General features: G+C 53.5%; 10 protein-coding genes across 10 annotated transcripts; 5 read left to right on the top strand and 5 right to left on the bottom strand.

Annotated features, from left to right (window-relative positions):
- Positions 1 to 15: 15 nt before the first annotated feature.
- On the bottom strand, positions 16 to 1,974 carry GUITHDRAFT_163835 (hypothetical protein). The gene is made up of 15 exons (XM_005830309.1): positions 1,841 to 1,974; positions 1,741 to 1,776; positions 1,575 to 1,697; positions 1,476 to 1,511; positions 1,368 to 1,430; positions 1,252 to 1,319; positions 1,130 to 1,202; positions 992 to 1,076; positions 907 to 946; positions 751 to 813; positions 646 to 700; positions 518 to 592; positions 400 to 471; positions 265 to 336; positions 16 to 210 (listed from the first exon to the last, which is right to left on the bottom strand). The coding sequence occupies exons 1-15, from the start codon at positions 1,964 to 1,966 to the stop codon at positions 76 to 78; spliced, it is 1,122 nt and encodes a 373-aa protein (XP_005830366.1). The 5' UTR covers positions 1,967 to 1,974; the 3' UTR covers positions 16 to 75.
- A 984-nt stretch (positions 1,975 to 2,958) lies between these two features.
- Positions 2,959 to 5,982, top strand: GUITHDRAFT_140446 (hypothetical protein; the record flags this gene model as incomplete). The annotated part of the gene is made up of 18 exons (XM_005830310.1): positions 2,959 to 3,000; positions 3,067 to 3,180; positions 3,236 to 3,307; positions 3,403 to 3,437; positions 3,494 to 3,585; positions 3,636 to 4,489; positions 4,510 to 4,565; positions 4,615 to 4,888; positions 4,939 to 4,977; positions 5,004 to 5,059; positions 5,104 to 5,162; positions 5,203 to 5,282; positions 5,327 to 5,371; positions 5,427 to 5,491; positions 5,550 to 5,601; positions 5,644 to 5,698; positions 5,744 to 5,841; positions 5,890 to 5,982. 18 exons carry the CDS (start codon positions 2,959 to 2,961, stop codon positions 5,980 to 5,982), a joined length of 2,181 nt encoding a protein of 726 aa, XP_005830367.1.
- Positions 5,983 to 7,828: 1,846 nt separating this feature from the next.
- Positions 7,829 to 10,042, bottom strand: GUITHDRAFT_140447 (hypothetical protein; the record flags this gene model as incomplete). Its single annotated transcript, XM_005830311.1, has 9 exons — positions 7,829 to 7,927; positions 8,047 to 8,092; positions 8,265 to 8,315; positions 8,585 to 8,652; positions 8,834 to 9,067; positions 9,140 to 9,706; positions 9,750 to 9,827; positions 9,882 to 9,965; positions 9,998 to 10,042. The coding sequence occupies 9 exons, from the start codon at positions 10,040 to 10,042 to the stop codon at positions 7,829 to 7,831; spliced, it is 1,272 nt and encodes a 423-aa protein (XP_005830368.1).
- A 1,513-nt stretch (positions 10,043 to 11,555) lies between these two features.
- On the top strand, positions 11,556 to 12,581 carry GUITHDRAFT_163836 (hypothetical protein; the record flags this gene model as incomplete). The annotated part of the gene is made up of 5 exons (XM_005830445.1): positions 11,556 to 11,774; positions 11,824 to 11,900; positions 11,954 to 12,077; positions 12,139 to 12,205; positions 12,337 to 12,581. The coding sequence occupies 5 exons, from the start codon at positions 11,556 to 11,558 to the stop codon at positions 12,393 to 12,395; spliced, it is 546 nt and encodes a 181-aa protein (XP_005830502.1). The 3' UTR covers positions 12,396 to 12,581.
- Positions 12,582 to 12,598: 17 nt separating this feature from the next.
- GUITHDRAFT_175447 (hypothetical protein) lies at positions 12,599 to 14,099 on the bottom strand (the record flags this gene model as incomplete). The annotated part of the gene is made up of 11 exons (XM_005830446.1): positions 12,599 to 12,646; positions 12,693 to 12,854; positions 12,902 to 12,992; positions 13,044 to 13,097; positions 13,153 to 13,199; positions 13,246 to 13,343; positions 13,393 to 13,561; positions 13,647 to 13,755; positions 13,807 to 13,848; positions 13,916 to 14,027; positions 14,081 to 14,099. 11 exons carry the CDS (start codon positions 14,097 to 14,099, stop codon positions 12,599 to 12,601), a joined length of 951 nt encoding a protein of 316 aa, XP_005830503.1.
- A 1,150-nt stretch (positions 14,100 to 15,249) lies between these two features.
- GUITHDRAFT_153255 (hypothetical protein) lies at positions 15,250 to 16,019 on the top strand (the record flags this gene model as incomplete). Its single annotated transcript, XM_005830312.1, has 2 exons — positions 15,250 to 15,523; positions 15,575 to 16,019. Coding segments are annotated over exons 1-2 (406 nt in total), but the record flags the coding sequence as incomplete, so codon positions are not given.
- An 888-nt stretch (positions 16,020 to 16,907) lies between these two features.
- On the top strand, positions 16,908 to 17,659 carry GUITHDRAFT_153256 (hypothetical protein). The gene has a single exon (XM_005830313.1). The coding sequence runs from the start codon at positions 17,024 to 17,026 to the stop codon at positions 17,570 to 17,572; it is 549 nt and encodes a 182-aa protein (XP_005830370.1). The 5' UTR covers positions 16,908 to 17,023; the 3' UTR covers positions 17,573 to 17,659.
- On the bottom strand, positions 17,647 to 18,151 carry GUITHDRAFT_110513 (hypothetical protein; the record flags this gene model as incomplete). Its single annotated transcript, XM_005830314.1, has 4 exons — positions 17,647 to 17,727; positions 17,774 to 17,880; positions 17,991 to 18,045; positions 18,092 to 18,151. 4 exons carry the CDS (start codon positions 18,149 to 18,151, stop codon positions 17,647 to 17,649), a joined length of 303 nt encoding a protein of 100 aa, XP_005830371.1.
- A 2,276-nt stretch (positions 18,152 to 20,427) lies between these two features.
- GUITHDRAFT_60480 (hypothetical protein) lies at positions 20,428 to 21,361 on the top strand (the record flags this gene model as incomplete). The annotated part of the gene is made up of 7 exons (XM_005830315.1): positions 20,428 to 20,486; positions 20,551 to 20,631; positions 20,686 to 20,722; positions 20,868 to 21,003; positions 21,056 to 21,132; positions 21,187 to 21,255; positions 21,308 to 21,361. Coding segments are annotated over 7 exons (513 nt in total), but the record flags the coding sequence as incomplete, so codon positions are not given.
- Positions 21,362 to 22,234: 873 nt separating this feature from the next.
- GUITHDRAFT_110515 (hypothetical protein) lies at positions 22,235 to 23,025 on the bottom strand (the record flags this gene model as incomplete). The annotated part of the gene is made up of 4 exons (XM_005830316.1): positions 22,235 to 22,330; positions 22,381 to 22,480; positions 22,591 to 22,893; positions 22,943 to 23,025. The coding sequence occupies 4 exons, from the start codon at positions 23,023 to 23,025 to the stop codon at positions 22,235 to 22,237; spliced, it is 582 nt and encodes a 193-aa protein (XP_005830373.1).
- Positions 23,026 to 23,516: the final 491 nt, after the last annotated feature.

Consider the following 23,516-nt stretch of genomic DNA (forward strand, 5'->3'; position numbering starts at 1 on the left):
AGGGGGCGGCACGTTGAAGTTCAAGTTGCGACTTTTGTTGTCATTAGCCTGACTCAGATGGAAAAGTACGGCGAGTTAGCTTACAGTCGCGGTGCCTTGGAGCTTGCGAATGAAGTCGCCTCCAGCTAAGAAAACTGTGGCGGATAACAAAAACAGAAAGGCGAAGATCAAGAACATTGCAAATTGCCTTCGCTGCTTGTGGATCTTTGCCTGTCAAGTGCTTGATGAGTGGATTCGCCAAATCAATTCTGCCCATCGACCAACCTGCATTAGTCCATGCCCGCAAAAATTGTCGAAAGCGATGGAGAAACAATTATGTGACTTCAGTGCATGCACCTGTTGACAATGATGGGCGTTTAGAGTCACGAAAACAGTCCATTCACTTGTGCCACCCGTCACCTTGGTTATTGGCATGCTGTGTATGTCCAGACAACATTGAATCCCAATGTTCGCACAGTTCAACATGGCAACCTGCAGTGAGATCATGAGCGCAACAAAGCGCGGAAGCGACACGGACCCGTCCATCGCTGCATCCCACAAACGCGATCATCTTGTCGAGGCCACTGATCGTCGTAATCGGACATGTGACAATCTGAAGGATCAGAATTACTTGCTGACGGCCAACAAGTCCATCATCGCTCTTGCCTTCTTTTGCCTCACGATGGGCAGATCCTTATCAACCTTGTGCTCCTGGATAAACCTTGACCCTCATCGTCAGGAGCTGGTCATACACCCATTTCGAATGCAGACCCAGCATCTCGTGTAGACAGCGCGGTAATGATCTTGTTCCCGTCCTCTGTAAATACAGCACCTCTACAGCGTGGGATTGTACACAAGAATACCCAGAAATTGCACCACAGCAATGTTCAGTGACCCTGTCTTCCTTAATCGAGAACTTGAGGTCACCTGAACTTCTGCGCTCCTTTCCCGACATTCGAACTTTTCTCTGAAGAGGTTGTTCAGCAAACTTGATTCCTGGGATGTCGAGCACCCGATAAGTGTTCAAACAGCAGCTTCCCAGTCTTCGCATCCCAAATGCAGCAGGTTGAATCATCATGACTAAGAATTCTCTTTCCCTGTACAGGAAAATTACCACACATCAAGAACTTGCGTAAAGGCATGCGAGGACATCTGGGTGGAAGCAAACGTCACGGATCGCCTCTGCATGCCAGCTCTTGCCGTCAGCGTTCACTCCAAAATCTCTGGACCACCCCAGTCACAGTCACGCAGTGAACACAGGGTAAATTACACCTTATCAACTTCAATCCTGATGTCGAGAAATCCCACATGCCCAGCTTTTCTCCGTGGGAGATAACAACCTGGAAAGGCAGTCAACCGACAGAGGGAGTGCTCTTTTATCGCACAACCTGAGTGCCTGCCGGGTTGAATGCCACAGCCCGTTGCGACGGATAGTCTCCACTAGGATCAGCCTACTCCTTGTTCAAAACTGACGCTAGCCCCACACACGAGCCTACCTTGCCGGTAGCCATGGAAAACATCAACTTCAGTTCCTGATCACGGACGACGCGGTAAGGAGGGTTCGTTGGAGAGCCCTGGACTATTCTCTATCTCACCTTATCGTTGTAGCCCACTGCATGAGTTTTTCCTCCGTGGGTTGTACACAAGATAACCTTTCCTTTAGGGGAGGCGCACAGTCCCACCACTCGATCATCGTCAAAGTCTAGATGCGCTATTTCCTTTGCAAAAGTTTCAGATAATCGAAACATAAGGTACCTTCACCTTAAGCTCGTCCTGATCCAGGCAAAGCAACGAAATCTAACGACAATGATTAACGATTCTACACCTGGGATGTGTTGTTTCTAGAAGATGTCAAGATTACCCGGTTTGGAATCCCTGATTTCGACTTGCCCCCACCCCCACCCACAGCGAACAGTTTGTCTGATAGGACTGCAGACGCCGTAGGAGGATACTTTAACTTGACGTACTTTGCAAAACCTCGCGACATTGTGAACTGGGAAATAGCATTAATCAGCTGCGCAAGCCTACGGCCGTATGCTGCTTCCCCATCCTCTTCCACATTTCAAACCCTGGCATAAGTCTCCTGAATTCTCCTCGTATAGTCGATGGGTCGATGAATCCTAACGTCCATTTCTTGTGGAAGCAATCGCACTAGTAACAATCCCACAACATCCTTCTCGATTCTCTCCGCATGCTCTCAGATCTTTCAACTTATGTCTTCATCAATCCTTGCCTGTCTTTCTTCTTGTCTTACTCACTCCCTGCTTGCCTGTCTGTATCCCTGTTGCTCTACCCGACCCATGACTTCCGCCATCACAGCCACCGCCATGCCATGTCAACACGATGCCCACATCCCCTCGTGTATCCGGGTTCGGCCCGGCCGGCCTGCCGGCCGGCTTGGTCATTCAGGCAAATGTCATTCAGTTTTGAAAAAATTTTAGGACTGCTAGAAATTCATCCTGAAATTTGAAATTGTGAGGCATTTGCAAAAGCTACGCACAGCTTTGAGCGATGCTGAGAGGAGGGAGGAGGGAGGAAGGAGGAGGGAGGAGTAAGGAGGAAGGAGGGACGGTAAGACGAAGGTCAGAGGGCAGTGATAAGTGAGTGGCAGTTGCGAGCAGAGAGAGAAGGCTTCAACCCTCTGTAGCACTCGACGGAGATCTGGCTTCAAAATTCGTCAAGCTATCAGGAGCAAGGCTACAAGACAGCTGTGTGATTAGAGTGAATCAGCCTGATCCATGAATGCTAGAATATAGAAGATTGATTGATGCAGGATCAGTGACAATATCATGACGCTAGGTATCGAGAGAGTTGATTTTCAGAAAGATATCTCAAAATCTTATGTGAGGATTGTTTTTTAAACGATGACCTAGTTTCTTCTGGTAACTTTTGCTGTCAACCAGTGTCTTTGTTCTTTTTATATTTGTTAGTTGGATTTGCTCACGCTCATTGGGATGATTTGACAGGCAGGCAGTCGGAATGGATCCGACACAGCCAAAGCCTCAACTCAAGGTCAAGGAGGTGAGCAAGCTGGACTGCGAGAGTTGCTCCATCTAGCGGCAAGAGGGTGATGACGGGCGCGGACAGGTCATCGGGGCGCTATGCAAGAAAATCTTTCAGGAGATAGAGAAGGTCAACCCACAACAAGCGCAGCTCTTCAAGAGAGAAGTCCTGACAGGGGGGAAGACTGACATACAACAGGTAGTGACTGGTTGATGTTCTGATGGGGTTCATTGATTCCTCTGCCATGCCACAGTACTTGCAATTGGCGGACCAGTACGTTGAGCGATATGCAATGCACATGGCCCCCGACGTAGAATCAGTCAGGGTCAAATATGGCGTCTCGAGACAAGCTCGAGTTTCTCAATCGGGAACGGGTACATCCATCCGAATCGTGACATGATCCTTTGACAGAGCTTGTAGGAAATGCTTCCAACCCAAGTGCGCCCAGCAATCAGGTAAATGATACGATCTGACAGTTGCTGCTATTCGAGAGCATCTCACATGTTGTCAGGTCCCAATGTCCAACCAAGCATCGCATCATGGTTCAGCGACCTACGGCTCAACTCATGCGAGCCATCAAGGCAGCGCTGCTCTCCCTGGCAGGTTGTATCTTCAAGCTCGTCTCTGCATCATTACGTTGACTTGCTCTCAAGCTCGACGAGAAGCGACTCCATCCATCGCTTTCAGCAGCCCGTCCCCAGCCAGCAGGTGCCGACACCTTATGGCTCCAATAGCACGGGGCTACAACAGCAAAGTACCGCCCAGCAACGAAGCTCCGTACAGCCAGGGACCATGCAACCAGGGGCCATGCAGCCGGGAAACATGCATCGAAGCTCTGTACCGCAAGGGGGGGGGCAGCAGGGAAATGTGCAGCAAGGAGGGATGCAGAGAAGCTCTGTACCCCAGGGAGGGATACAGCAGGGGGTTGTACAACAAGGGGGTATACAGCAGGGGAGCTTGCAGCAGGGGGTTATACAGAGAAGCTCTGTACCCCAGGGAGGGATACAGCAGGGGGTTGTACAACAAGGGGGTATACAGCAGGGGAGCTTGCAGCAGGGGGTTATACAGAGAAGCTCTGTACCCCAGGGTGGGGTGCAGCAGGGAACTATGCGAGGGTCGTTGCCTCAGACTTCGTCAGGTTCACTTCCGATGCAAAATCCGAGCGGAGCGAATCAAGGAGCCAGTAAGCAGTCAGACTCGACGACGTCAACCTGATATTCTTGTTTGCCCACCAGGTGCTCCATCCTCCTACACCTCCGCCTCGAACATGCCAAGTGTAAATCGAGGAGCTGTGCCAGTCACTCAAACTCCAGTGCCTGGCAGTGGCAGTGTGGCTCCTGGGGCTCTGCCTGCTGCACCTGGTGGGGTTGCTCGGACTATGCCAGTGAGCTACAACACGACCAGCCCGTCAACTTCGTTGAGCTCCTCGTATGACTCGACCGCCATCGGCTTGATGTCGACTGTCGGCATCCAAAAGCCGGTAGGCGGCAGCACGTGCACTCGTCAGGTCTGACAAGGTCAAACCAGGGAACGGCGACGGTGAAGAGCACAGACTGTAAAGCTTGCAAGGGAAAACACGTCAAGTGATGCATCGATAGGAGCGGATGTGTAAGCTCCTCTAACGCACTGCAGGCACACGTGCTCGAAGGCGAAGCCGATCTCAGATTCCAACCGCAAGCCGGGGCAGGAGTATGGCACCGGCAGCTCTCCTGGCAGCGCGTCGTCTCCCGCCCCCATGCCGCTTCCCAGCAGCTCGACGAGCCATATGGGGCTGACAGGACAGATGGACGTGTTGGGCAAGCGGACCAGAGATGGGGACTACGAGGATCCGATGCAAGTGAAGCGCGTGAAACCTGACGGGATGACCGCACAGCCTCACGACAGCAACACGATCTACAAGGACCAGGTAGCTCCCCTGAGACCCTTGACCCTCAGTCGCTGACCCTCGTCCTGCAGTTGCATGCGAAGATGCAGCAGGTCGAAGAGGAAAGGATGGTGCGAAGGGTCTGACCAGCTGCCAGATTTTCAAAGCGAGGAAGAAGCAGCAGGAAGACGATCTGTCCAGCAAGAAGACCAAGTCATCTCCTGCTCTGACGTCGGCATGTCCTGAAATGTTTCAAGGTGTGAGGTCTGTCAATCGTCCTTTCCCCATAAGGCTACCGATCATCAGTTCAAGAAAGGTGAACCCTGCGCTTGCCTGCCACCTCTCATGTACTGCAGCTGGGGTTGTGCTGTTGGAGTCCATCGAACAGCAAGCATACTACTGTATGCGATATGCCTGCGAGCAGCGAGTCAAACACGTGCGAGCTGAGCTGAGGAAGGGGGATACATGACAGGGTGTCAGGTCCTGAGCCACCTCATGTCCATCTCGAGGAATCGATTCGATCAGGTGGACTTGAGCTGGGCCTGTCGCTCTCGTCAACCGCCTTTTGATCGTTCTACAGCTGAGAAACAACAAGGCGAATCTCACAGGGATGGTGCGCGAGCAGGACGTCAAGGAACAAGCGAAGTATCGCGACATCGATGGACGTCGTTGCCGGCTGAGCGCTGACGTGATGGTGCTTCAGGCAGTTGCTGAAGCAACTTGAGATGCAAGAGGAGTCGAAGAAGCAGGAGCAGGTGAACTTGTTGCATGCAAGGCGCGCGGCTGACCACGAGCAGAGCAAGAAGGATCAGAACTTTCACAGCCTGGCCAACCAGACAGCTCTCCTGGCCGGTAGCTGGACGAGCATGCCGGCTCATTGTTGAGTGTGTTTGCCAGTCGGAAGGGCTGGAGGGTCAGCGGGAGGAGGCACGAGCGTGTCCAACGCGGTGAGGAGGATCGAGCTGCGAGACATCCTCCACCTCCTAGAGCGCGAGGTCAGCTGATCCCCAGCTGCCCCCGAGCTCTCAGCTGACCAATCGCAGTCGAGGCTGCGGAAGTCGCACATCATGTATAGGGCGTACATGCGCTTCCACGAGGATCACATGCGGCGGATCGCAGCCAACGCGAACGCGTAAGAGGCCCTGAGGCAACCGTGCGGGGAGTGACGTGCTTGAGGCAGGAACCGGAATTGAAGGAGGAGGAGGAGGAGGAGGAGGAGGAGGAGGAAAGATGGAGGGGATGTTTTAAGAAAGAGAGCGACGTTCACAAGTAGCTGCAGCCATGGCTCATAAGTCGATTTCGCTGCTCCTTGTGTTGGTCAAACTCTCCAAGAGATCCTGTCAACACATCAGCTCCTCTCCTCCCACACTCTCCTCCTCCTCCTCCTCCCGCTCCCTCTTCCCCTCCCTCTTTCTCACATGGGCAAACTGCACAGAGTCGGGAGTTCCGATAAGATGAACCTGCAAAATGGAGGAGAGTTTGAGAGGGAGGAGGAGGAGGCACGATGGATGTAGCGGCCAGCTGTGTGCGCGGCAAGCAGCACAGGTGGAACCAAAACAAGGAGCGTGGAGCAGACTAAGAGAGGAGGAGGAGGAGAGGGGTGGGGGTGGGGGGTTGAGGTAATGAAAGGAGGAGGATGGTGATGACCTCGCTGTTTCGGAGGATGATGAGCGAAAGCGAGGCCTGCGATGCTCCTTCACTTGCAGGAGGGAGGGAGAGAAGGGAGTAGACCTTCTTTCCTATTGCCGGGAGGATCTCGGACAACGCGTCGACCTCCTCCTCCTTCAGCGGAAAGATCGCTCTCATCTCGTCCTCGTCCTCGCTCTTTTGCTCCCCAGCATCTCCTCCCTCCCTTCTAGTGCCTTCCACGCTGCTGCCTCCTTGTTGGCGTCGAATCTGCTGCTGGGATGAAGGAGGTCGACCTTTGCCCCCGCAGCTCCTCGTCCATCGTTTCCTCCCTCCAGGCCCTCGAGTCACTCTACCAGAGTGAGAGGAAGCAGAGAGAGAGACTTGCTCCTCCTCCCTCCTCTCCTCCTCTCTGATCCTCTAAGTCTGCATGGAGAATGTGAGGCCAGGGGAAGGAAGAGGGAGAGAGAAGGAAGTAGGAGAAGTAGGGAAGAGGGGGAGGTAGGGAGAGGGAGGAGGCAGGAACGATGAGGGGGAGGTAGGAAGAAGAAGGGAAAGGTAGGGAGGAGCAAACAGGAGAGGGTAGGGAAGGAGGAGAAGGTAGAAACGGGGGGAGAAGAAGGAGAGGAAAGAGTAGAGGGGCGGAGGGAGGAGGAAAGGTAACGGACCTTGCTCTGTCACAGCAGGAGCAGGAGGGGCGGCAGGACGTCGTACTGCATGGCTAGAAGTCTCAGCCTGAGCTGGTCGGCTCTCCGAGGAGAGGTGCTCGTGGCTGCAGCAGTATAAGGAGAAGTGAAAAGGAGGAGGGGGAGAGGAGGAATGGAGCAGTAGAGCTAGGGAGGAGAGGCAGGAAGGAAGAGACCTTGTGGCGAGGGAATGGGATGGAGGAGGAGGAGGTTGAGATTTCTGCTTCCTGGGCCCAGTACACCCAAATATGTGCTTGATACCTGCAGCAGAGAAGTAAAGGAGGAGACGAGGAGGAAACAGTCAGGAGAGATGGGGTGGTGGTGATGATGATCTGTTGGGGTGGGGAGGGGAGGGAGCACGAGGAAGGAGGTGGGAGGGAGGAGGAGGGGTTGGGAGGGAGGAGGAGAACGCTACCAGTCTTGGCCGATGAGAAAATAGTTTTGAAGGAGCTGGACCTGTTGGCTGTGGACTGTGCCGGGAGGAAGAAGGTCAGAAGATACGTGGGGGAGAGGAGGGAGGGAAGGGCAATGGATGGGGGGTGACCAAGACGTCTCAGCTTCAACAGACCTCAGCTTGCTGCTGCTGCTGCTGCTGCTGCTTGTTCTTCTCTTCTTCTCCTCGTCGTCTAGCGAACATTAATTACTCGAGGAGTTGACCACTCGAAGGAGTTTACGACGAGGAAGGCAGTTGTTTCTCCTCTTCCTCTCCCTCCAGCTTCAGATGATCTCGACCAATCCATCCAAGCGAGTGATCTTTCTCTACCAACACCTAGCACAAGTTTATCCTCTTCCGTCATCCTCTTCCCAAACTCCCCCCCCCCCCCCCGTCATTCCTCCTCCTCCTCCTCCTCCTCCTCCTCCTCCTCCTCTCCATCCTCGGCTGATGACCTGATAGCACGAGGATTCTTCATCGAACGCCTTCACCACTCCAGTGCTGGAATGAGATGAGCGCGCGGAAGAGGAGGAGAACAGGGAAAGAGGGAGCAGATGGTACAGTGGTAAGTACAGGGAGATATGAAGAGGACAGATGAAAGTGGAGGAGGAGCAGAGCGAGAAGAGAGAGTAGCAAGGGAGGGAGGGAGGAGTGAAGGGAGAAGCGATTTCACCATCCGTTGAAGTCGAGATTCTTCTTCAATCCAAAGATCTTAACTCTCACTCTGTGAGCGGGCGATGAGAAGGAGTAAAGGGAACGAGCAGAATTAATCAGATTGCAGGAGCAGGAGCAGGAGCGGGAGCGGGAGCGGGAGCGGGAGCGGGAGCGGGAGCGGGAGCAGGAGCAGGAGCAGGAGCAGGAGCAGGAGCAGGAGCGGGAGCGGGAGCGGGAGCGGGAGCGGGAGCGGGAGCGGGAGCGGGAGCAGGAGCAGGAGCAGGAGCAGGAGCAGGAGCAGGAGCAGGAGCAGGAGCAGGAGCAGCGCCTCTAGCTTACCCATGGGACAGCCTCTCTTTATCCTTGTCCTGACCTCGCTCTCCTTGCCAATCAGTCGGCCGGGGCACCTATCGAGCAGCAACTTCATTGAAGTTCCCCCTGCCCCTCTCCTCCTCCTCCTCCTCCTCCTCCCTCCTCCTCCCTCCTCCCTCCTCCTCCTCCTCTTCCTCCTCCCTCCTCCTCCTCCCTCCTCCTCCTCCTCCTCCTCCTCCCTCCTCCTCCTCCTCCTCCTCCTCCTCCTCCTCCTACCTTCGCCTCCTTCCTCATGTTCCATATCGCGGGAGCGTCCATGTCATCATCCTCCAGAAGGCAAGCTGCCGACGATCCTCTTCCTGCTGGTGCTCTCCGGCTCTGCTCCATGGGGATCAGCTCAACCAGCGAGCACGCGTTTCTCTTCACCGTGTCTGCTCGTCCTTTCAACCCTTGCAAGCTCATCTTGACATTCCAATCTCGTCCGTTTGCCCTCATTGCTGCAGTCTCCACCTTTTCACATCGACATCAGCTCGACATCGGCAGGCAGGACAAGATCAGAAACTGAAGCAAGTCAGCACCTACCTTCGGAGCCTCTCCCTCCTCCGATCGTGCTGGCCGCCTCTTGCCATACCTCCCCACATCATTGACGAGATCGTTCGCACCAACCACACCCCTTATTCTTTCCTCCTCCTCGTCCTCCTCCCTCGAGCGACTGCTGAGAGATCCTTCAGCTCCGTTACTGAGTCTCGAGGCATCGTCGCAGTCCGCATCCTCACTCTCCCTGTTTCGACCTCGAATCACCTCGTCCGTTCCTTGCAACCCAGCAGTGCTCGTAACTTCGCGCCGGCGAGACCAGCGTTGAACAGGTTTCCTCCGCTCCTCCTCCTCAACAACAGCCGCCTCTCTCCTCGATCGGATCAGAGCGGAAGCTTCAGCCTTCCTCCTCATCTCAAGATAACGCTCGTAGGACGACACGGAGCTGTGCTGCCTGTCCCAGGCAAACGTTTCCATCTCAAACTTCACGTTCTTCGGCTGCTCGGCATGGCTCCGACTCGCTTTCTCGTCGCTGCTGGTCGGCTGTCTTGTCGCCTGTTTCCTAGCAAAGTACTTGACACCTCCCTCCTCATCGGACTCCGTGTCCTCTAGCTCCTGCCTGTACCCTCAGCCTCCCTGCATTCGTTTCTTCGCGCACCTGGACGAAGGAGGAGAAGTGATTGACCGACGGCCCGCCGTACAGGCTGCTGACTTCCTTCTCTCGTTCATCCTCAAGCTGCAAGACAGAGGGATCAATGGCGCGGCTTCTGCTCAGCAAGCGAGCACCCACCTCTCTCAGCTCCTGCTCCAAGTCGAGGATCCTCTGAAAGTGATCCACCTCCGACGCCATGCTCAGCGTCTCGCTCCCCTTTGCCTGACACTGACATGAGGGTTGGGGCATAACACCATACGGGTGAAGAAGGCAACCGATTGAAGCTCTCCTTGAAGCATCGCGTACTGAGCAGACAGAGCGAATCAATCTTCTCTCTTTCTGCTTCTGCCTGTAAATGTGTGCTGGTCTCCGTCTCACTCTCTGTCTCTGTCTCTGTCTCTGTCTCTGTCTCTGTCTCTGTCTCTGTCTCTGTCTCTGTCTCTGTCTCTGTCTCTGTCTCTGTCTCTACTCATCTTCTACGAATTCGCGCAATCTGCCATATCTATTAGCGGCGAAACTTTGCAAACTTTCAAAGTTTTCAAACGCAAACTTTCAGGTCACAGGCTTCGAAAGTTCCGAGTCGCCGCCCGGCCGAGTCTGCGGCTCCGAGGCTCACTGCAGTGACGGTCCTGATTGTCCTCGTACTGATTTTTAACTTAACTTTGAGTCGGAGTAAAGAAGAGTCCGGCACAGCCGGGCCTGGCGGCCCGCGGCCTACCGGCGGCGTTAACTTGTTGTCAGAGTAAACACCGCTACCCGGGCCCGGCTCAGTGGGGCGCCCCAGCTGCCATTGAAGGCTTGCCGGGGGCCCGGCCGGCTGTGACTGATCATCAGATCATCGGATCATGTCCCGGATGAATGGCCCGGTCTGAGTCCCGGGGGCAGTGCGACCCGGGCCCGAAGGCTCAGTGACTACCGGCTGATTAAGTTCTTCTTGAGTCCCTCCGGGCCCAGCTGAATCCACCCCTCGGGTGATGAGGTAATCCAGACCCTATCCGTCCAATTATGACCCTCATTATTACATGCAAAGTACCCTACCATCGCCAAGGGGGTGGTACCCCTAATCAAGATGGACCCTCTTGTTCAAAAGGCGCTATTCCAAGACCTTCTATGGGAAAAGGGATGGGTGGGTCTCCAAAAATATCGAGTACCCCTTCTTTTACCACTACTATGAAGAGGGGATAGGGGGTACTATGTCGTTATGGGGGTACTTTATGATGGAGGTGTAGCAAGCTCAAAGTGCGGTATACGTGGGGGTACTTGAGTCTCAGGTTAATTTTGAAAGGTGGGGTGATAAAAAGTACGGGTAGTTGAGGAAATCATCGGTCTATGTTAGGGTAGGTGATGATCAATACCCCCTAATACTACTTCAAAATCATGATTTTAAGTAGGTAGGGTTATTGTCAAATGATGTTCAAAATGAGGATGGTCTCAGGTATGTGGGTGGGGTAGTGGAAATACAATCTGAAGGTAGGTGGGGAGGAATCAAATCGATGGTGGTGACATGGCGGGATAGAAGGCGGGGGAGAGAGATGGAGAAGGGATGGAGAGGAGCGAGATGGAGCTGAGAGAGACTGAACACAGTGTGTTCAAAGCGAACCAGCACCATGTGCGATGAATGCATCCTAATCTGTCATCTTTTCACTCTCATTGTTTTCAGTTCCCCCCTGAATGAGAAAATTGGTCAGAGAAAAAGTAGAATCATGTTTCGCACATTTATTTGCTCGCCTCTTCCTTCTTTGCCGCTCCATCACGCGCCATTTCTTACCCTTCGCTGACACCATTATTCCTGCAGAGCGATAACTTGTCAACATGGGGTTGGCATTTTCCCGCGTTTTTCAACGCTTGTTCAGCAAGAAAGAGATGCGTATCCTGATGGTGGGGCTGGATGCGGCTGGTAAGACTACTATCCTCTACAAGCTGAAGCTAGGAGAAATCGTCACTACGATCCCCACCATTGGCTTCAACGTGGAGACCGTGGAGTACAAGAACATCTCATTCACCGTGTGGGATGTGGGCGGTCAGGATAAGGTGAGAGTGCGGTGGCGATAGAAAGGGAGTATTCTGACCCCATGCTCAGATCCGACCGCTCTGGCGCCACTACTTCGCCAACACTCAAGGGCTGATTTTTGTGGTCGACAGTAACGATAGAGATCGGTAGCGCATGCTGTTTTCATCAAGGTTCGATCGACTTGACGAAGATGGCTCAGTGTTTCAGAGGCGAGGGACGAGCTTCACCGCATGCTCAACGAAGATGAACTTCGTAACGCTGTCTTGTTGGTGTTCGCAAACAAACAAGATCTCCCCAATGCCATGACAGCCGCTGAACTCACCGTAAGCCCTGCGAGCTCAGTGGCTGTTGTTTTCATGTTCTGATTGATTGCTGTCCCCGCAGGAGAAATTGGGCTTGCAATCTCTCCGACAGAGAACTTGGTACATCCAGGGCACGTGCGCTACTTCTGGTGATGATCTTGACCTCCTTCCACATCTTCTCTTTCTATCCACGGCCTGACTCGTTTCTCTTCATCTTTGGTTCTCTCGTCCCACTCATGCGATGCCTGTCGGATTCGAAATTGATTTCATTTCCTTGCAGGCGAGGGGCTTTACGAGGGACTTGACTGGCTCTCCAACGAGCTTTCTAAAGCCAAATAAGCAGAAGTGAAGCATATTCGAGACAAAAATGTTCAATTCACAAACCTCTCCTACAGGATCCCTAGTTCGTAGCCAATAGTTGGTACGAACCATCTCGCGAGACTTTTGGTTTAAGTTGAGATGGAGATATTGGCAACATCATAAGCTTGTTGCTTTCTTGAAATTCATGAATTCGTTGACATACTCTACATGAGTCAAGCAGATCACATGATCAAACACTTCTTCTCCCCATCAGATCCTTCTTGACCAGCCTGTCGTCATCGTCATCCGCAGGCAGTATGAATCAAACTTTAGAACCTCGCACTGGAGTATCAGCTTCCGAAAGATCTCCTCGATGTTGGTGTTGAACTTGGCACTGCTCTCAATGAATGGAACGCCCCACTCATCCGCCAGCCGCTGTCCCTCCTCCGTAGCCACCTCCCTTTCATGGACCAGATCGCTCTTGTTGCCCACCAGCACCTGACCTCATCCATCAGAAGCGGAGAGCAAAGAGCGCAGAAATTCACATGAGGGATGTTCTCCGTCCCCACAGCATTCAACAGCTTGTCGCGGATGGTGCTGACCATGTCGAAGGACCTCCTCGACACGATGGAGTACCTGAGGTTAGCCAGGTTCAGCCCCTCCAAACAGACGACAAGTGGAGGGTACATGAGGATGTAGCCGTGGATCCCCATCGCATATCTCGTGTGAAATATTTGATATCTGCGTGCCATAGTGTCACAACCTCTTCCCCCACAGCCGTCAGAGCTCGTCTCACTCGTCCTGCCCTGCCGTGTCCAAAATGTCTGTCTGGTACTCGATCCCCTGTATCTCGCGTGAGAAGAAACACCAGCTATCAACATCCCCGGACCTTGTGCCGGATCACTTTCTGAAACGTGTTTTCAATCGTCGGGCTGTACGGCTCTGCAAAGTGACCTTCGGTGAACTGGATAGTGACAGCACTCTTCCCTGCGGCACTCGTGTCAACCTTGCAACCACCGCACCCCATGGATCTCACCCACTCCCATGAACCCCAGGACTGCAATCTTCCGCTGCAACTTCTGCTTTGTGCTCGAAGAAGCTCCCGACCCGCTCCCCAGGGCATCGGAGAGCTTCCCACTGCAGCTCCGGTTGGCATCAATGAATGCTCTGAACTCTGGGCTCCCAGCCGCGTTAGGGTCTGCAACCTGCGAAGAGCACCGTGAGCTGGGTGGAGACAACGAAGAATGGCAGGAGGACTAAACATGACGGGAGGAGCGGTCGAGAGCTCACCAAGTCCTTCAAGTACTGCTGCAAAAAGTTCTTCCTCTCCTCGACAAACTCGGGCTTCATGTTGCCTCCCATCTTCTTTTGCGGCAGTCGACCGGGGAACGAGGGATTCCTGGACGTCATTGTCGTTCAGCGGAGCACAGAATCTCCACCCCTCTCATACCTCTCCTTGATCTTCGCGTCCAGCTCGTGAAACTGTCGATACCTGCGAGCCAGAACGGGTGCAACAAACTCGGTCAGTCTGTATGCGCCAGCAGCATGCATCAGAGCACCTCCTCCACACCACCCATGGTCCGATCTCACTGCGTAGCTCCACCTTGTACACAGTGAACTTCTTCCCTCCCTCCTCCCGCACTTCCGTGCCAGTGATCGTGGCGCTCTGAACTGGGAGACCGAGGGTCAGCGCAGGGAGAAAGTTGGTCATTTCGGCCTCTCACCCCTCGTCGAGCGCTCCATTGGAACAAAGAATACAAGTACTGAAGAATAAGGTGTGAGGCAATCATGCACAGGGCAGCAGCAGTGCGAACAACTCTTGCGATGGGAACTAGGACTCCTGGCCTCCGCGCTCACCTTTCCCCTGCAGTCCCTCTTCCTCCTCAACATCGAATGAGATCGACAGCTCAAGCCATCATGCTTGCATCATCTTTCTCCTGTCTTCATGTTCTATTCTGACCTCTCCCCACATCTCCCTCCCTCCCTCCCTCCCTCCCTCCCTCCCTCCCTCCCTCCTCCAGGTTCATCCGTCCACTCAGCCATACCTACGCCCTCTACGAGGCAGTACCCCCTTTCCTTCCTCCCACCACCCCCTACTTTTCCCATCCACAGAATTCAAGTACCCACCCATTCTCATTGACAGTACCCCACCATCAAATATCCCACAACAGCAACTCAAATGGACCGGTATCTCTGATACCTCCTTGAAATCATCCTGAGGTGAGCTCACTCTGTGGAGGTGTCCGTTGAAGACCACCCCACCCCCCAGTCTCCCAGTCAACCACGAATGAGGTCTGGACAGCTTCAGATGGAAGCAGAGTGTCTTGGGGTCATGTGGAAAAGGGGGGTACTGAAACGTATAAGATGGGGTGGTATTGATGAGTCGGGGGTGCCTGCGGCTGCGACTCGTGGGGTGGACTGTGGGCTGGGATGTAGGAAAATGCTGATTAGAGGGGGGTAGTTTGTAGGGAAATGGAGGGGTGGAAAAGGTGTATTTAGGGGGTAGGGGTATTGGCGATGAAGCATGCAGAGGGGGGAAAGATTGCAAATATGGTTGAAAGCGACGAGGGCTAGGAGGAGGAGGAGGAGGAGGAGGAGGAGGAGGAGGATATGAATGGAGAAGGGCGGGGGAAGAGGGAGGGAGGATCAGGAAACGATCATGGATTCAGTGATTCCATCTTGGACGAAGAGTTGAATATTTTCATCGAAATGAGTCTGATCAGAGGTCTTTCCTGGGAGTAAGAGAGTAATAAGACAATGGATGAGAGACAACAGGGAATTTTGAGAAGATGAATAGGAAGACAAGACAGAGTTGAAGTCAGAGACAAGAAGAAGGCTTGATTGCCTCGATGTGTGCTCTTCTTCCGATGATATCAAACTAACGCTGTTGTGCAGGTCCTGACATTCTGGAGCGATTAGGTTCTCGTGTCCCTGCCATGAATGCCTGAACGTGCCATGGTCATGCGATCGCAAAGAAGACATCCCATGGCTGCAGATGGATGCTACTGAAATCCGGGTCTACCTTCTTGTACTGGCTAGTTTTGAACTTTGTATCAAAACTTGTGAGCTCGAGCGAGGCCGTTGAAGCTTTCTCGCTCCTCGAAGAATCTACTCTCACTTTCCATGCGGGCTACTTCTCCACAGCTACCAACCCTACTCTGCAACTGGTGGGCCCTTGCTGACCCCTGCGATCTAGTTGAGTGACAGAACTTGTCCAGGAATGCTCACAGACTGAGTGCAACGGCTGCGTGCTAAAATGTCTGACCTGTGAACGTGATCTTTCAGAAAAGCTTCGATCGTCTCACTCGGTCATCGCAGAAGTCGTCGGGTGTCAATCAAGCTGCGGGAACTGGACTTGTTTCACAGACTATCCAAAGCCTCACTGCGACCTGGATAGTGTACACATCTATTGTGAGACCATGGGCCACGCTAAGAAGATGGGGCAAATGCAAATGATCAAGAGAGGGAGTTGCTCGGCTCGATACTCCCTTTTGAGCCATAAAAACACGAAACAAGCTGCTGATGTCTATCGGTATACACTGACAGCAGACGATAACGAGAGCGGAAATATTCTCAAGAAAGGTATAGCCACTAAACCCCACAGGACAAAGGCAATCGAAGAGAGTCCTCCTTTCCGCTCCTCTCTCTCAACTTTCTCAGAGGTGGCGAAGAAGGAGAATGAAAGCTTCGCCGCTCCAGCATATGCGAGCTCGAAGTACGAATACCCAAGCAAATCGATCGAAATTGAAAGATATCCTTTCGAAGACGGAGAGACAAAAGTGCGGATAGAGCAGCAAGATGAGGTAAACAATGCGCCTGCTGGCGGCGCTGATGCGGGAACATGCAAAGCCTCGGACAACTCGTACTACTCCTACTGGCCAGGCTGTCTTGGAACGATCTTGGGCTTCTGGATGTTATACTACAAGGGTCGATCGCTTCCGATTCGGGTCGGGCTGAAAAGACTTGGCCGTTCTCCCTACGCGCTTGACTCTGAGAACTTCGACGAGGGTTACGGAAGCGGGGGAGAAGGCAACCATGAGATCGAGCGAGACGGGGAAAACTTCGGGGAAGATGATGACTTGTTGTACGTGGAAGCGCCTCCGATGAAACCTAGATGGAAGACTTACACAGTGGACATGAGCCTGTTGTCTTCTAACGTCACTTCTCTCTTTGTTCTGTCGCACCTGTCTCAGCGGAACCATGCCCTGCGAAGACAGGACGGCGGTGGCTCCAGGCAGCCTTCGGCTATGAAGGGCAAGATTACAATGGACACACACCGTCGAGTAGGAATCAGAAATCTTGGCTCGACTTGCTTCATGAACGCTTGCCTGCAGCTCATGGCGAACATCGAAGGGTTCGAGAGCGTCATCTTTGATAGCCTGGATGGCAACGACACGAGCGAGAAGTCAGAGATCGCCTGGCACATTGCGTCAGTCATCTCGGCTATCCGTAACAAGTCCGTTGATTCCAGAGTATCAGCTGGGCTTGAGCTCGTCAAACGGGCAGGCAGAATTTGCATTGTACCCTCGAGAATCGTTTCCCTCCTGGACAAGCTGATGACGACTGGACATGTTGCAGGACAGCAGGAGTGCGCAGCGGAGTTCCTCCTGTACATGATCAACCACGTCGCCCAGTTCAAGCCCGTGTCGCAGTCGCTGCAGAAGACGATGGGGATAAACTTCAAGATCCACATCTCCTCTGAGTCGATGGGGATGAGCAACGTCAAGCAGGAGGTGGACTGGATGATCCACTCTCCCATCAGCGGGGACTCTCTGGAGGATTGCCTGACGGACTACACGCGCACTGAGTCAGGCCTGCAAGTCGGAGACAAGCACGATGGAACGCAAAGGACACTAGTGGAGTCCTGCGGGGAGTACCTTCTGATCTGCCTCAAGAGGTTCAGCTTCCAGCAGTCGTCCAAGTCCTTCACCAAGGAGCGCAGGTCGGTTGCGGTCCCGCACACTTTCAACTTGAGCACCGTGCTCGAGGACGGACGATCGGAGGCGTACGAGCTCATCGGCGCCATCGTGCACATCGGAAGGGGGCTGGAGTCGGGGCACTACGTGGCCTACAGTCGGGTGGATGGAGCTTGGTTAGAGATGAACGATGAGGTTGTCAAGGTCGTGCAGCAATCCGAGCTGGACAAGACGCTGGAGGAGCAGGCGTACATACTCTTGTACCGACATGCCGTCGCGCAAGAAGACTCTAACGAGTGAGCCGCTAGAGTCTCTCGCTGTTTCTCGTGATTGATAAGTTGGGCCCGCTGGGTTTTAACGTACATGAATGAAGATCATTGCTTGGTGTATGCGAACTCCTCGTGGCTGTCGGGAAAGCTGGCGAAGAGGCGGAGGAGGACTACCATCAGCCAGACCTTGATAGCCATCAGTCTCATTCCTCGCCAGCTCGCACATTCTCACCAGAACCGCGCAGACTGCTATGATGATGAAGTAGATGTTGTCCACCGACAGGACTTCTCGTGCCCCCAGCAGCAACGCTACGATGCCCAACGTGTGAACCACGAAGCCTAAGAGGCTAGTCAGAGCCACCACTACCGCCGCCTCCTCCCACTGCTCCTGTTCGTCGTGCTACGGAGTCCTCTTCCTCCTCCTCCTAAACATCCCCCTCCCTCCTCACCGCTCGTCCCATGCCAGCGGTGGACCTTCTGCCCGCTCGTCGACACTGACTGATACTGGACCACAGCAGGTCAGCCCATCGCACTTGACAGCATCGCCGACCTTGAGCCACCCTATGGACATCTGCATGACGATTCCCGCCACAGTCAAGAGGCCAAACATTCCGTGCAGCGACAAGGCGAGGGGCTACGGGTATGTCAGGCGGCCAACACCCTCTGCCGAGACGGCGACGTACCGAGTGATGCACCAGCAGCTTGTTAGTGACTGTGAAGAGCTTTAGAAGCTCCCAACTCCTCCTCCTTCCCACTTCCCCTCTCCCCACTTCCTCTACCTCCTCTCCCCCCCCCCCCTCCTCCTCCTCCTCCCTCGGCTCACTGATCACGACGAGCCCTACGAGCGCTGAAATCCCTCCTGCTATCTGCAGCTCCAGCTCATGATTTGTTTTCTTGCCCAAGAAGCATGAAGCTGACCAACCCACCTGCCATATCCTGTGCCCGTCCCTCACATCCTGGAGGTTTCGCTCGGACTCGCTCGTTGTCAACGATTCCAGTCTGTACCTGACCAGCCGTTTCAGCGCTCATTCACAACCATGGCACAGGCACATTGTCATCCCGTAAGGCAGGAGGGCCACCATCGCCGCTGCCATGGCGGTGGCATGGATTCCCAGCAGCAAAGATTGCTTAAAGACAACTGGTGTGTTTCTGTCAGTACCAGTACGACAGGAGACGCTGGCCAGGACAAGCTAGAACGCTTGCTATGGTCAATCCAAATCATACTATCTGTCTTAGTGAGTGTACGACCCTAACTTTCCCTCCCCTCGTTCTCCCTCCTGCGTTCAGTCCGATTCTTGCTTTCGATAGGACCCTCCCATCATTCGGCAGCAGAGCGTTTCTTCATGCAGCACTGTTTTTCATCCATTCTTGCCCATAATTGACCTTATCAGGTTTCACCCTCCCCATGCCCCCGTCGTGCTTGCTTCGATTCCCCTCCTCTCCTCCTACGGCTCTAATTCATCCGATTCATCCGATTCCCTCCCTTTTCCCCTCTCTTGCTCCTCCCTCCTCTCTCCTCCCTCGTCTGTATTCTCTTTTCTCCACCTCCTCCTCACCTTGAACGAGCGTCAACGCTATGATGCTGAACGCTACTGCCGGCGCCGCTTTTAAGACTCCCCAGGCCATGGCTGGCCACCACCTCATCAACACCATGTTATGTACCCTCTTTATTTCTCTCATACCGGTACAATTAATTACCCCCACCCACTTTTCCCCATGTATATACCCACCATTTGCCAATATCGTACCCTCATGGACAATATCACACCCACCTTTTACATTGACTACCCCCTTCCCCTACGCCGTTTCCTTAGAGAGCGTTGGACCCTACCCTTTGTCCAATTACCCCCTTCTATAACATGTTTTAACCCACCCCTAGAGACCTCATTCTACCCCTCGGACATCCTCTACCCCTTCCTGTTCCCCAGTTTTTGTCAGGCCTGCCTCGCTATACTCGACAAACACCCAGGTACCCTTGTGATGACCTACCCCTACCCTACCCTACCCTACCCTACCCTACCCTACCACGGTAGTACCCAACATGGTCCATACCCCCAAGAAAAATACCCCACCTACTAAATTCGGGGAACCTGCAGATTTTATCACCGGTTACCAATACTACCCCTACCCACTCAATTTCTCGATCGGTCCCCAACATGTACCACCCCAGTCTTGCAATCTCTGTTTTATGCTGCTAGGACCACCGACCCCATGGTGATGTTTGTTTTGCATGTACCCCTACATTCATCTATTCACCCACCCCCAGATCTTCACACCCTCTTTAATCAGGTCGTTTACAGGGGTCTCTTGTGGCTGATGCCTACTCATCACCCTTCCAAAATTTTCACTACCCCTCATTTAGTGCCACTGATGCTACCCCACCCACTCTTCATCAGCCCACTCCTCGGCTACCAAAAAGAACCACCCTGACCCCAATTTCCATTGGAGAGTTTCGGGGTAGGGTATACAAACACCCGTTACTCCAACAGGAATCTAGGGGGTGGGGGTGATTAAGCGAAAATGCCGGAGACAGAGGCGATTGACGAGGAGGAGGAGCGAGAAAGAGAAGAGAAGACGAAGAGAGAGCAGGAGAGGAGGGAGATAGCTGAGGGAAGTATGAGAGAGGCAAGGAGAAGTAGCGACAGTAGCGGTGTATGGTGGTCAGGGCATCGAGAGTGTGCAGAGCGCAACGAAGTGAAGTTCAGTGTAAGGATCTGATGAGTTGGCCATATGAAGAAGAGTGGGAGATGTCTTTGTTGTTGATCAGCGTGATCTTCATAAGAATCTGTGTCAGACATAATTTGGTTATTGTTCCTCCCTGCCTTCGTTGCGAAACCTCATGACGTGTTGTGGCACAAGATGGATATGCTACCAAGGCAACGCGCGGCGACGACCATCGTACACAGGAATGTGGAGGTCGAGACCAGCGACTATTATGACCACACGTAATTTCTGTTGAACTGAAAATCCTTTGAGTTCTGACGGAGAGTCGCTCTCCTCTCTCGTCAGGTTTGCTGGTATCATGGTCAACATTGAAGCCTGCAATTTCTTGCCAGTAGACTCGCTCTACGTCTTCTCGGTGTGGGTCAGGTTCGTTCGACTTGTTTCCCGGTGCTTGTAGCTTGAAATTCACTCCTCTTGCAGAGGCGACTTGGGTCCGATGACCGTGTGGAGCACCCAGGTCAGCGAACAATCTACCTTTGTTTATTTCCGTTGTCCTTTAGTAGAAGTAGGAAACCCTGGTTGCAATAGGCTGGTCTTGTAGAGATTGCCTTTGTAGAGGAGGGGGTTTGGTATGTTGGGAGGTGCTTAACGAGTCTTGACAGAATGGATATCAAGGGAAAGAAGAATCTCAAAAGGATTGGGTCTGCCATTACTCTAAGTTTCATGAGCCCAGCGTCGATCAGTTCCAGGAGATGAGGCTGCAGGAGCCGATCTGCCTGAAGCCAGGAGATCGATTTGGTGGAGCTATGACTCACCATCGCTCCTCCTGCATTGTTGACCTGATCGTCAGGCCTTTACGTGCACTCGGCGTGTTACGGCGATGATCAGATTGTCTACGATAACCAGCGGCATCACGTTTCTCATTCTGTAAGGAGGAGAAGTCAGCATGGCGAGACCTCTGAAGCTGCTTCCTTGTTGTAGGACAACTTCCTGCGTATCCTCCCTGGCAAAGCTCACCTGTCACACGAGCCCTTCAGTCCTACCCATGAGGTACATGCTTCGAATGTTTGCTGCGGGGCAGGGACTGACGGCTGCTGCTCAGAATTTTGGAGGATGGGGAAGACCATGGCGAGAGAATCGAGAGTTTGTAGGAAGGTGCAGGCGTCATGTTGGGGTTAAGAGGAGGAGATGAGAATTCATGCGCAGGATTAGCTATGGAATTCGATGGTTGAAATGGGATCTAGACACCCACAACCTGTTCCCTCCTCTTATGAAGAAGTAATCCCGAAGCTTGCTCGCCTCGTCGCTGTTGGCCTCACTCGGTTTTAGGATGGTTTGGAGTGTGCTGATGTCAAGACACATCAAGGCCAAGAATAGGTAAGGAGCTCTGGAGAGTGAAAGAGGTTCAGGTGAGAGTGTGCATGGCAGTTTGTTATATCCCCTCGACGATGGGCATATCTTCTACATTCTCAACTCGCTTGACTGGTGGGAGATTCCAAGAATCGAAGAAGGTGAAGGGCAGAGAGAGGGGAGGGGAGGGGGGAGGGAGAGGGGAAGCTCTGACGTGAATCATTAGCGATGGAGCGAGAGATTCCTAAGAAGAGACTAGCTATGAAGCTCAAGCAAGCCAAGAAGCAGCTCAACTGCTTCCGCCAGGTGAGTTTGACAAGGAATTTGACCTCCTTGAACTGCTGGGTGACGGCATGAGCAGGAGCTGGACCATCTCCGCCTATCTGCTCGCCATGTGCTGAATCAGCTCATCAAGTCGCTGGACCTGATCAACTGCGAGGACTTGGGCCAGTCGGCCTTCCGTGCTGAAGAGTTGTGTGAGTCCGTCTACTGAAGGCTCGACCGCTCCCTCGTCCTCTTTCACGTCAGTCGAACAGCTTCTAGTCTGTTCAGTTTTGTCTCTTCTGCAACGATTGTAACATCTTGCTTGCTTGTGTTTGTAGTAAATCTGTCACGGTGTAGAGATGCATGGAAGGAAAGGAGGAGGAGGAGGAGAAAGGAAATAAGAAAGGAAAGAAACTCAGACGTCGAAGACTTTGTTCGTGAAAGTTGTGTGAGGAGGCAGCGAAGGAGCAGAGGGAGGGGCGGCAGGCGCCATGGCACCTGAGGTCAACTCCTGACCTCAACGCGTCAGGAACTAAAGGGAGGAGCAGGGAGATGAATCACCTCCTCCTCCTCCGACGGCTCCGGTGAGGAAAACATGATGGGAACCCCCCTCGTCTTCCTGCTGCCGATCATCCGTACAGGGCGGAGCACGACGGGCTGTCTGTTGGCGTTTTGAGCTTCAGAGCTCGAGGTCGACTTTAGCTGGGCCTGCCTTTCCTTCCAGGAATCTTGCCTTGGCTCCCTCCCTTTGCCTCCTGCTGTTCGTCTTACCCTCGAGTTTCACAAACACACTCGTCAATATCACCAGCAGCAGCAAGCGACGATCTCACTCGTCTCTCCTCCTCCCCGTCATCGACATCCTCTTCTCTTCCCGCCTTCACCGTCACGTCGTCCGACGCCAGCTCCACGAAGTTGTGCATGCTTGACGACAGACATGCCGTGCTGTCAGAGCTGGAGCTGGAGTCGTCCAGCTCCTTGTGGGCTTGAGGAGGCTTCTGCCACTTGGCTGATGTACGTATCGGTGATCGATGATAGGTGTGCTTGCTTGCATGACCATCATTGTGTCGCTCCCCCCTGCTGTCGGGGAATCAGCGTGAGAATCTTGTAGCTCGGCTCTTCTCACATGGAAGCCTCTGGTGTCGCAGACGAGTCGAGTGACTTGAGCAAGGTTGTACGACTTGAGCCATTCAAAGAGCTAACGCTCATGACGTCAGATCTGACTAGTCCGAGCGAGAGGGAGAGGGAGGGAGGGAGAGAGGAGGGAGGGAGAGGGGGGGGGGAGAGGGGGGGCAGAGAGACGGAGGGCGGGAAGAGAAAACCGAGGGAGGGACTGAGGGAGGGAGGGAACGAGGGACTGAAGGAGGGAACGAGGGACTGAGGGAGGGACTGAGGAGGGAGGGAGAGAAACAACATCGCAAGTGGGGGGGGGGATAGAAAGCTTACGGCTTGATAGCTCTTCCATCAAGGTTAGATACATACGGTAAAGCACCTCTACCACAAGCTCACGACCAAGAACTAGATCTTCTGCACTGATACCTCGCAGACTTGCTGGAGCTGATTGACATGTGTGAAACGTTTTGATTGCGTATTGAGATGTCTTCCTTGCCGTCGTGAGGCTCAGAGGTAAACGTCAACTCTTGCCTGTCATCGAATCTCAACGGAAAGGAGGAAGCAGCAGCACAAGTCACCATGCTCTC

Source organism: Guillardia theta (assembly GCF_000315625.1).
Source record: "Guillardia theta CCMP2712 unplaced genomic scaffold GUITHscaffold_46, whole genome shotgun sequence".
NCBI lineage: Eukaryota > Cryptophyceae > Pyrenomonadales > Geminigeraceae > Guillardia > Guillardia theta.